Genomic DNA, 12,410 nt, shown 5'->3' on the forward strand with positions numbered 1-12,410 from the left:
AGAAATATGTCTTGAGAGCCGTGCCCTTCGGACTAAATATAGCCCCAAGGATTTTTACAAAGCATGCAGATGCAGTCGTTCAACAACTACGCCTAGAAGGTGTCCAGGTAGTAGCCTACCTGGTGTGGGCAGCATCCGAGACAGAGTGCATGCAAGCATCCAAGAAAGGGATCCAATTCCTGGAACATCTGGGATTCAAGATCAACGTCAAGAAGTCTCGATTATCTCCAGCTCAGGAGTTTCAATGGCTAGGAATACATTGGAACTGAAAGTCACACCGTCTCTCAATTCCCCCAGGGAAGAGGAGAGAGATACCTGGATCTGTCAATAGACTACTGAAATCCGTCAGGATATCAAGAAGCCCACAGGAAAGAGTACTGGGTTCTCTTCAGTTTGCATCAGTGACAAAACCCAGTGCTAAGAGTACAGCTAAAAGATGCATCAGAAGTCTGGAGAAGATACGCATAAAATGCTCGAAGTGATCTAAGAAGACCGATACCGACTCAACTACGATCACTTCTCAAGCCATGGTGGAAAGCCAAGAACCTGAAGAGGTCCGTGCCCTTGCAACCACCTCTACCTTCAGTCATCATCCATACGGACGCATCAAAGGAAGGATGGGGAGGTCACTCTCACCAATGGAAAGTCCAAGGGACTTGGTCTTCTCTATTCAATACCTTCCACATTAACATTTTGGAAGCCATGAAACTGTCCCCTCCTCATTCAGTCAACATAAGACTGATCCTGGACAGCGAGGTGATAGTGAGATGTTTGAATAATCAAGGTTCGAGATCACCCCAAATCAACCAAGTGATGTTGTCCATCTTCCGCCTAGCGGAAAAGAAGAGATGGCATTTGTCAGCAGTTCACCTTCAAGGGTTCTGCAATATGACAGCGGATGCTCTATCGAGGCTCACGCCGATAGAGTCAGAATGGTCCCTAGACCCCGGATCATTCTTCTTCATCTTCGCGACGAGCCACAACAAGCTACCTCATTATGTGGCTCCGTATGAGGACCCTCTAGTGGGAGCGGTGGACACCATGTCCTTCGACTAGAACAAATGGAACTGGATTTACCTGTTCCCTCCAACCAACCTCTTAATGAAGGTCCTCAATAAGGTGAGATCCTTTCAGGGAACGGCAGCTCTAGTGGCTCCTAAGTGGCCAAAGAGCGATTGGTTCCCTTTAGTATTGGAACTGAAGCCGAGGCTGGTCCTTCTGCCGGACCCAGTACTGACTCAACAAGTACAGAAGTCGACTGTCTTCGCTTCATCACAGAAAACCCAAAATCGTCATTTCATGATTTTCTCTCCTTAGCAGTAAAGAAAAGGTTTGGGATCTCGAGAGACAGTATAGACTTCTTTGTAGAATATAAGTCCAAGTCTACTAGAAGACAATATGAGTCATCTTGAAAGAAGTGGGTTGCTTTCATCAAGGCAAAAGGACCAAAAGAAATCTCAACAGAGTTCTATTTATCCCTCTTTATACACCTTCATAAACAAGGTTTAGCAGCCTATACGATAACAACATGTAAATTAGCCTTGACTAGACCTATGCTGTACGCCTTCCAAGTAGACTTGTCAAACAAAATCTTTAACAAGATCCCTAAGGCTTGCGCTAGACTTAGGCCTGCAGCCCCTCCGAAGCCCATTTCATGGTCCTTGGATGAGGTCCTACACTTTGCTTCAACAGTGAACAATGAGGATTGCTCTCTGAAAGACTTAACCCAGAGAGTTATATTCTTGTTTGCTCTAGCCTCGGGGGCTAGAGGTAGTGAAATAGTGGCCCTTTCCACAAATGAGGGCCATATTCAGTTCACAGAAGTGGGAGAACTGAATCTCTTTCCTGAACCAACATTTCTCGCCAAGAACGAGCTACCTACCAAAAGGTGGGTCCCTGGAGAATCTGCCCTCTGAAGGAAGATGTCTTGCTGTGTCCAGTGGAGTGTCTAAAGGTGTATCTTCGTAGAACTTCAGACTTCAAGGGAGGACAACTCTTTAAAGGAGAATCCTCGTGGTCAAACCTATCCCTAAAACAACTAAGGGCAAAGATCACCTATCTTATTCGCAGAGCGGATCCTGACAGTACACCTGCAGGTCATGATCCGAGAAAAATTGCTTCGTCATTGAATTTTTTCCAATACATGGACTTTGAGCGTTTTCGCTCATATACTGGATGGAAGTCATCCTGAGTGTTCTTTAAACACTATGCGAAGCAAGTGCAAGAGTTGAAACGCTTTGTGGTGGCGACAGGTAGTGTACTAAAACCTGTTGTCTAGCGCTGCGAGGAACAGTGAATTGATTGGGACTGTCAAAGTATGGGTGAAGGTGTTGACACTTCACAGTAAAATACCTTAAGATAGATGTCACCAAGGAGGCACTATGGACTATTCTAGTTATGAAGGTGAAGAAACATAGAGACAACACTTGTGCTGTGTGTTCTTACACAGTGTGAAGAGACAATCAATATCACAGAAATGCATATTAGAAAATTTAATAAATTTTCAGTTCAGTGGCATAACACTTTTTCCCTTTCAGGTGAAATAAACATTTTCTGATCTTGATTGTAAAACATGTTTCTTATTGCATTTATTAACATTATGATATGTATGTTAATTTTGCTGGTTATTTATTACCAATGAATACTTGATGTGTATTTGCGTCTTATTTCACCCCAAAATTTATTTCAATAAAGATATGTCAGAATATTATTTTCATTTAATAATCTGCATATGTATATATGAACAAGATATATAGTTAATACCTTTGTTCTTATACGAGTACAAACTTTACCTGGCTACGCATACAGCGAGACCTGTATGCTCTTGATGCTATATTTGTTCATATGGTATATGCAAACCTCAAGACTCTTTCCTAAGTCTAGTATGATTCTTCCTGCAGGGGGCAAGAAGCACTAACATGGTTTATGATTAGCAGTAATGACGGATAACAGTAACATCATGTGTTTCTATGGTCTGGATGACCAAGGAATAATTGTCCTGAGGTTAAAGCACATTTGGAAAATCCACTGATTCACTACTTTCTAAATAATTCTCTGGTAACATTCCATCAGGACTACATGGCCTGAGACCAAAAAATGGATTTTGAGCGAAGCGAAAAATCTATTTTTGGGTGAGATAGCCACATCGTCCTGATGGACCCTCCCTCCTTTTCTATAGAAAAGGCCTTAGCGAGATCCCTCCCAAAACTACTATATCTGTAGCACCTTGCTTAATGCTACAAGGAATAAACATGGCGGCGACGTACAGCGCCATCTGGATACTCAAAGTAGTAAGGGAGGAAGGGTAACCTTGATATTGGCACCCCTTCAAAATTTCCCACTTTCCCTCTCGAAGCGAAAACGCTATTCGGGGAGAAGATTGCTATGTGTCGTATCAAGATATACGTCCCCTGATTTATGCGATATCTTTAGGAGAAATTTTAAGGATATTCGCACCAGGAGTTAGAATTCTGGAGACCTAAAGGTAAATTCTCTGGGAACATCACTGTAGTCAATTATACCCTAGGAACCTACTTATAGGAACCTTCCATCACGACGACATGGCTATCTCACCCGAAAATAGATTTTTCGCTTCGCTCAAAATCCGTTATATATATATATATATATATATATATATATATATATATATATATATATATATATATATATATATATATATATATATATACATACATATATATATATATATATATATATATATATATATATATATATATATATATATATATATACACATATATATATGTATATATATATATATATATATATATATATATATATATATATATATATATATATATTTATATATACATATATATATATATATATATACACACACACACATATATATATATATATATATATATATATATATATATATATATATATATATATATATATATATATATAAGTATATATATCCCTTTAGGTTATTCAGCAAACCCTTATTGTTGATATAGCATTTATCCTGACTATACCAGATGTTGGTATCCATTCATAGCTGAATAAACTTGTTAGATATAAATATGAATCGAACGATGTCCAGGAAAAAGTAACATCTATGGGTGGATTTTTTCATATATCATTTATTCGATTAGTTTGATGAAAGGCGTCTAACTTTATTTATCAAACAACAGAGGTGTTTATATGACCTTTAGGGCTCACCTCATGGTGTCAATTGTATGTTTGTATATTGTCAACGGCTTCTCTTGCTATAATTGATTAGAGTGTGGTGGCAGTTACTGAGAGAGAGAGAGAGAGAGAGAGAGAGAGAGAGAGAGAGAGAGAGAGAGAGAGAGAGAGAGAGAGAGAGAGAGAGAGAGAGAGAGAGAGAGCATTAATCTTTATTTTTACGTAAGTTGGTTCTCCCACTTTCAATTAATATTGTGTTAGAAACCATCCTCGATGGAACATGTTATTGATTTCCTTCTGCTCCATTTGACCTAGTTTAGGCAGGAAATCTTTTGCCAGAGTCCGAAAAACATTTTGCTGTACATATGCGGATACCATAAAAGATAAGGCTTCCACTACAAGGACAGGATGACTCACCATTCCCCACATGCCTTGACTGAGCTTGGAATTTTTTAGGTCAACTTCAAGTTTCCAAACCGGAATCTCGGTCACCAGGTGTCCATTATTGTACCATTTAGAGTGATTTAAGTGATTTTCTCAATAATAACACTTTCATTTCATAGCACCATTGTCAGGCAAAAAGAGACAAAAGTGTTTGGTTTTATTAGTCGAGTAAAAAATGATTGGTAAGATTTTTTCTTTCTATACCTTATTTTAGTATGTTTTATTAGTAATAATGTAAGTAATTAGGAAATCATAACTTGAATATATAGGGAAAATAGTCTCTTTCTCATACAAAATATATTTTTCCCAATTTATTCCCTATTTTTAGTAATATTACATTAACAAAAGAAATTGATATTTCAATAATAATAATAATAATAATAATAATAATAATAATAATAATAATAATAATAATTATTATTATTATTATTATTATTATTATTATTATTACTACTTGCGGAGCTACAACCTAGTTTGAAAAGCAGTAGGCTATAAGCCCAAGGGCTCCAACAGGGAAAACAGCACAGTGAGGAAAGGAAACAAGGAAAACTAAAATTTTTATGAAAAGTACGAACATCAGAATAAATATCTCCTGCATAAACAATAAAAATTTAAACAAAACAAATGGAAGAGAAAAAAGACAGAACAGCGTGCCCGTCTGTACCCTTAAGCAAGAGAATTCTAACCCAAGACAGTGGAAGACCATGGTACAGAAGCAATGGCACTACGCAAGACTAGAGAATGATGGTTTGATTTTGGAGTGTCCTTCTCCTAGAAGAGGTGCTTACCATAGCTAAAGAGTCTCTTCTACCACTTAATAAGAGGAAAGTGACCACTGAACAATTGCAGTGCAGTAGTTAACCCCTTTGGTGAAGAACAGATGATTAGTTATCTCAGTGTTGTCAGGTGTATAAAGACAGAGGAGAATAAGTAAAGAGTACACAAGATTGTTTGTTGGGTGTGTATGTGTGTCTGTGTGTGTGTGTGTGTAGGCAAAGAGAAAATAAACCGTAACTAGAGAGAAGGATCCAATGTAGTACTGTCTGGCCAGTAAAAAGACCCCATAACTCTCTCGTGGTAGTATGTCAATGGTTGGCTAGTGCCCTGGTCGGCCTATTACCTAAAGGGATTAATTTTTTGTTTACCAGCAATCTCTTCAGAATAGGAACCCAGATGTAGGAATCTATTTTCTAAGGGTGGATAATAGAGAATTTAATTGCCACTTTAATGCCCTGTATATGACCATTTGTTTTTTACTATGTAAAAAATCTATAATTATTATTATTATTATTATTATTATTATTATTATTATTATTATTATTATAAGTGTACGCAACCCATCAGAAATAATGGTTAACCGACTGAGACTATGTGTAAGGCATATGAATATGTCTACATCACAAAAACCTATATTATGTATTAGAATAATCACGGCCAAAACGGCGCGAAGAAACGAATATACGATTAGTAAACCGTTTAAACTTGTCAGGAGGAGAAGCATTTATAGGAATATTGCATTAGTGGATTCCCATACAACAAATTATTAGGATCAATTTTGGTAGAATACTTGAATATCCGAGTAAAAATCGGGTAGAATGTTTGTCTGTTACTGGAAGGGAGGGTGGCGTATCTCGTCTTCCCTTGGAAGAAGAAGGTACGGAGGGGGCTTATGTACAAGTTATGTACAAACTAACGAACATGAGTATTCCAATTGGTTGAAAGAAAATATGGGGAGGTTAATTCGCAAAATTATCAAACTCCTTGCTACGCAACAAGGTATGTACTCACAAACGAGCAGGAGCGAATACAATGTTCTCTTAGGATGTCAACCGTCACAAGAAAAATATCCCAGTAGTAAAATATATGTATATAATCTGTGTAATTTTCCATGGATATATTATGTGTCACCGAAAAATTGTATGGAGAAGAAAAGTTTTGTTTACAATTATTTATTTGTGCACAGTATATTTTTCCCACTCTAGAACAGCTACAGTATAGGGCAGTGGTTGTCAACCTGTGGGGCCATGGCAAGAATTTAGTGGGAGGGGGGGGGGGGATGGTGGAGGGGCATAGTGGGCTGTTGCAAATTATACTTTTCTAAATAATGTCAGAAATCTGAATAAAAAAAGAGACTTGCTTCACTGTTCTGGCAAAGAAAATTTTCTTTTTTAATTGAAAAAGTTGACAATAAAATTTTGTTACATAATATTGTTACTAATGGTTGTGTACGTGTGCCTGTATGTATTTGTGCGAAATTGTAATTGTTTGTGCAGTGTAGGAGTGATAGAAAATGCGGAGAATGAACGCGTATGAGACGGGTGAGAGACATTGTGCGGTGAGTGAGGGTGAGTCACTGGGAGACAGAGGGAGAGAGAGGGGATCGAATGATCTCAGTGTGGCCTGGGATATCATTATGTAAACATGTGGGTATAATTAATTCTGAACCATATTGCACAGTGTTGCACCAACTTTTGCGACATCTACTTTCGCGGTTCTCGGTTTGGAGGTATACCCTAAATATTCAATATTTCACTCTTTCGTGGCAACCAATCGCACTTTCGTAGCAAAAAATCGTTTGGTAACTGTTTTCTTCCTTCCTGGATAACGTCACGGTTTTTTTCGTCACAGTCTACCACTTCCCGCCATTGTGCTCATACCTGAATCTATAGCCGTGATGCCTTGACTCGTCTGGATACCTGTTTGTAATTATATATGCATTTTTCTTGATGCGTGTTATATTATTGTAATCATTATGTTGGGAAGTTGGCGCTGGTGCGGAGTGGTTCAACGTGGCGTAGTTGTTTTGGTGGTTTTTTGGTGATTGTTAAAAGATAAAGTTTTGCGGTCGGAAGGTTGTTTTCTGTTGAGGTTTTATTTGTTCATTGAGATATTGGTTTCTGCTTATTGTCGAAAAGATTTATACACCCATTGTACTACTTTTTGCTGTTGTTTCTCTGCATTCTGGATATTTGTGTCTGTTTTTTATCACTCGTCCTATTTATCTTTCCTTTATTATCATTCTTTTGTCTTATCACTAATGTTTGTTCTGATGTTCTATTTTCTTTATTTTCCCTTGATTTGCGATGGCTACTAGTGTTGATAAGAAGCGGATGTACAGTGAAGAGTACATTAGCAACGGATTTACATCAATCCTCGCTTATGGCATTGAGAAACCTCAGTGTGTACTGTGCTTCAAAGTGCTCGGGAACGATTCTATGATGCCTAGTAAGTTGAAGCATCATTTGCTGACCATCCATCCACAGTATGCTGAGAAAGACCCTGATTTCTTAAGGCACCATGAAAGTAGTTTGGGAAAACAAAAACTGCATGTAACTGGTGGTTTCCAACTACAGACCTCAAGTGTAGTTGACACATCATATTAGTTGCCCTCAAAATACCAAAACAAAAGAAGCCCGACATAATTGGTGATACCCTAATTAAGCCATATAATTAAAAAATGGTCAAGCGTGTTCTTGGAGATGCGAGTGAACGTAAAATTCAACAAATTCCCTTGTCAAATGACACAGTGAAGTGGAGAATTAATGAAATGTCAGATGACGTAAAGGAAAAGTGATACAGGAGTTCAAATCGTCTCCAGCTGGTTTGTTCGCAATACAACTGGATAAGTCAACGGGTGTGAGTTCTAGTGCACAGCTACTCGTGTGTGTTAGGTATGTATTCTAGTCTGATATCAAGGAAGAATATCTGTTATGTGCACAGCTTGAGACCACCACAACAGCTGAAGAAGTGATGGAAAAGCTATTTTCTTTCTTCAAAGCTAACAGGATCCCATGAGAAAATTTTTATGGAGTCTATACAGACGGGGCTCCACGATGCTGGGGTCAAAATAAGGATTCCCGAAGCGTGTCAAGGAAGTAGCTCCGAATGCCAAGGGTGTTCATTGGATGATCCATCGCTTTGGACTGGCATCGAAAACCCTCCCTGATGAACTTTGCAAGATCCTAGAGGCAGTGGTCAAATGCGTCAACTTTGTAAAAGCTGGAGCTCTGAACTCCTGCCTTTTCCAGAACGTTTGTAGAGACATGGATCGGAGACTGAAGCTCTCCTCTTTTATTCCAAAGTGTTCTGGCTTTCCAAGGGCAATGTTGTGAATCGAGTGTTTGAGCCTCGGGGGGAGCTTAAATTGTTCCTGGAAATGCAAGTGAAGAGGGCCTGTGTAGTCACTTCGATGAAGTTTTGTAGGAGCCACGTCTTGCATATTTAGCAGATATATTTGAGGAGCTAAAAAGGTTGAGTCTGAAGCTACAGGGCAAGGAAAGAAATGTGTTTCACCAGATTGACTGTCTTTGTGAATTTCTTGACAAGCTCTACTATTGGCAAAGGAAAGTCAGTGCTGGGAATTTTTCCATGTTTGAAAACCTTTCAGCTGTTCTTGACGAGAATGAAGAAGATAGTATGCTTGACCCATTACTTAAAAACCAAAATCACTCAGTATCTGAGATCCTTGGAAAGTGAACCTAATATGTACTTCCCAGCATTTGAGGAGGAAGAAGGGAAGTTGGTAAGGACTCCATTCTCTGGCACTCTTGATATTACTACCATTCCCAGTGATGTTCAGGACGACTTCCTTGATCTCAAATATAACTCTGCTGCCAAAGATCTTCATGAAGATAAATCTCTAAATGTATTCTGGTGTTCGATGCATCATTCACATCCAAAAGTCAGTGAGATTGTACTTCGACTACTCTTGCCTTTTTCAACTACCGATTTATGTGAGTCTGGTTTCTCCACCCGTCTACAAATCAAGAATAAGAACCGGAATCGATTGGATGTGGACCCCAACATGAGATATGCATTGTCAGTAACGCAACCTCGGATTCATCAACTGACTGAGAAAAAACATTATCAGCCTTCCTACTGAGGTGATAAAATATGCAGATGTAAATTGAACTTTCCCTATCAAAATCAAATTTGCTATTGTGTGCTAGTCTTTTTTAGTCTAGTGATGTAAGTTAAGCATATCACAGAAATCAATCAATATAAGGTAATTATGACTGTAAACTTTGTAATAAAGCAAGGGTGTTCTCTTTATCAACATTTTATTTTATTCATTATTTTTTCCCTTTTTTGGCAAGGTTGGATTTGGGAGAAAATGAAGGTGAGCCACACGAATGTTGAGAATTCATGAAAGGGGGGGATGGAGTGAAAAATTTTGAGAAGCACTGGTATAGGGGGATAGGATAGGTGGGGGAGGGGAGGGGGGAGTTAAGTTTGTAATGATTGGAGGGAATAGTGTTAAAGTGAAGTATAAGTCTTTATTGTTGGTTTTTGTTGTTACATCATGCCTTGTGGACTTCTCTTGCAAGCCCCGAGGGACTTGTGTTTACATAATAATCCCTTTTTGGGGGCTTCTTAATTTGTTTATGTCTGTCTACTTTTGTTTTATTGGTTTATTTTAATACTCCGGATTTTGTTCGTCCTGAGCTATGAAAGGAGCTATCCTTTTCCAACAAATATGCTGTTTTGTGAGAGTTATTTCCTCACTCGTTGCTGCAAGTTTGGGAGAATGCTTTTGAATCTTTCCCAGCCTTGTGTGGCTTTTCTGTGGTATCTGACTTTTACTGGTTCGAGATTGTATATGTTATGGAGTGTTTCGTTATTTTAATTTGTGTTATTATCATCATTATTATTATTGTTGTTATGGTTTAAGCCATACATGTTTCCTATGTTCCCAATTTGGAATTTTTAAAGGGTTTTCATCTTTGATTGAACCGTTGTACATGCTTGTGCTGTTGGATATTTGAATAGAGGTCTTATTAGGCTTATGTAGAGGTTTATTCTAATGTTTTTATCAATAGTTTGAAACGTTTCGATGCTCCTTTCATGTGTTTTGCCAGTTGGAGTTTTTATTTGGTATGAAATCTTATGCCATTTCTTTTGATAGAGACCATGGATTTTAACTTCGTTGTTAAATGGAATATTTATTTTATTTAATGTTATTATTGCTGGTTTATTTTTTTTATATTGATAAGGGTTGAAATTGGTTGCTGTTCGTTTTTATTTTCCAATTGTTTTCATAGTCATTTATTCTTTTGATCTCTACTTCTGGTTTTATTTTTAAAAATCTTTTGGAGTTTGTAGGATGCATTATTACTTGTGTTTTGCAATCTGCATAGGCATAATTTATGGCATATTCGGGGGTAGTGGGCATATCTGCTGTGTAGATTAAAACAAGTGTTGAGGATAGTATGCCCCCTGCGGTACTCCACTTTTTATATCTTTTGTTTCTCCCCAGTTTCCCATCTCTTCTACGTATTCTGACAGTTCTGTCTTTAATGTAGCTTGAGAAGAGTTTTTCCATTATTATTGGTAGTTTCAATTGGAGTATTTTGCATTTGAGGCTATCATGCCATACTTCGTCAGATGCCTTTGAATCTCTACACATGACATTGCATTAGTGTGTTTTCTTTAGTTGGTTCATGGCTATTGTTTTGTTAATTGCTATTAGGGTAAGTTCAGTGTTTCTCCCTGTTTTAAAACCGTGTTGGTGTTTGTAGAATTTGTTATATTTTCTACGAATCTCCTTAGTCTTGTGTTAATTATGATTTTTTCAAACATTTTTCCCGGCACTTTCAGCAATGTGATAGGCGTTCTGTTTGCTGGCAGTTTTTGGGTCTTTCCCTGATTTGGGAGGAAGTATGAGAATTCCTTTTTGTTTGGTTTTGGGTAATATCCATTGAGAGTGTGAGATTTAATATTTGTTGGACTCTCTTCCATGCAACCATTGGTGGTTTGGATAGCATTAGCTTGTGTATGACACTTTTACCTGGTGCTTTGTGTTTAAATGCTTTCACTGCTTTCATTATTTCGTGTATTTTAAAGTCTGCTATTAAGTAGTTGTCCCCATCCAGTCTTTGCAGACCTCAATTTTGATGGGGGGACTATTCGTTCCCTATTTCCTTCTAAGAAGTTGAGGACTTCTGTTTCTGTGTCTCTGTCGAAATTTGTATTTTCTTCTTCTGTAATTTTGAACGTACTTGCCCATGTTCCGGTTAGTAATTTAGTTTGATCTTCGATGTCTTCTGCTTTATCACCATTACTGTTAATTAAGTATGGTATTTCTATTTTGGGGTTTCCCAGTAATCTTGTAGTTTTTCTCAGAATTATTTTGAGTCTTTGGATGATTGTCCTAGTTTAATTATCGTGTTGCTCAAGTTTTCTCTGTTTAATTGGTAAGTTTCTTCAATTATTTCATTTTCAATGTGTATTATTACGGTGTATGTTACCCTTATCTACCTGTGTTTGTTTCATTGTAGGTAATTTGATTGTTGGGTGAGAAGTCTCAAGTAGTCGCTCTCTGGGGTATGTTTATGGTATGATATTCTCTTTATTGGAGAGACTGTTTCTATTGTTTCTGAGATTTCTGTTTTCGGTTGTGGTTTCCTTCTTCAGATCTATTTCTGGCTCCTATGTGGCTATTTTCCTAGTTATTTCATCCTTAAAGATTTCCCAGTTAGCTTTTTTAATGTTACGCATGTTTTTTAATTGTTTGACTATTGGTTTAGTTGAGAGTTTACTTATACGTTGAATATGATCAGATGCTGTAACTGGTCCTGGTGATATGTTGTATTTTAGTTGTCCTCTGTTGTTATTAAGTATGATATCAGATCTACTGGCGTATTGTTTATCCAGTTTGTTTGCCATTGTGTTGAACATTGGACCTATATATGTTAGAGGATTAGTGTTTGTGTGTTGATTTAAAGCATTAACTATTGTATTTGTGTCTGGGTGATTTATAAAAGGATGTCTTGCATTTAGATCTCCTATTATGTAAGTGGGAATGTTGCTGTGTA

The 12,410-nt window shown here is 37.6% G+C and overlaps 1 protein-coding gene across 1 annotated transcript; it reads left to right on the forward strand.

Annotated features, from left to right (window-relative positions):
• The first annotated feature begins 8,053 nt into the window (after window positions 1–8,053).
• On the forward strand, window positions 8,054–9,478 carry LOC137622162 (zinc finger BED domain-containing protein 5-like). Its single transcript, XM_068352597.1, has 2 exons — window positions 8,054–8,155; window positions 8,984–9,478. Exons 1-2 carry the CDS (start codon window positions 8,054–8,056, stop codon window positions 9,476–9,478), a joined length of 597 nt encoding a protein of 198 aa, XP_068208698.1.
• The last annotated feature ends 2,932 nt before the right edge of the window (window positions 9,479–12,410 follow it).

Source organism: Palaemon carinicauda, chromosome 29 (genome assembly GCF_036898095.1).
Source record: "Palaemon carinicauda isolate YSFRI2023 chromosome 29, ASM3689809v2, whole genome shotgun sequence".
NCBI classification, from domain to species: domain Eukaryota; kingdom Metazoa; phylum Arthropoda; class Malacostraca; order Decapoda; family Palaemonidae; genus Palaemon; species Palaemon carinicauda.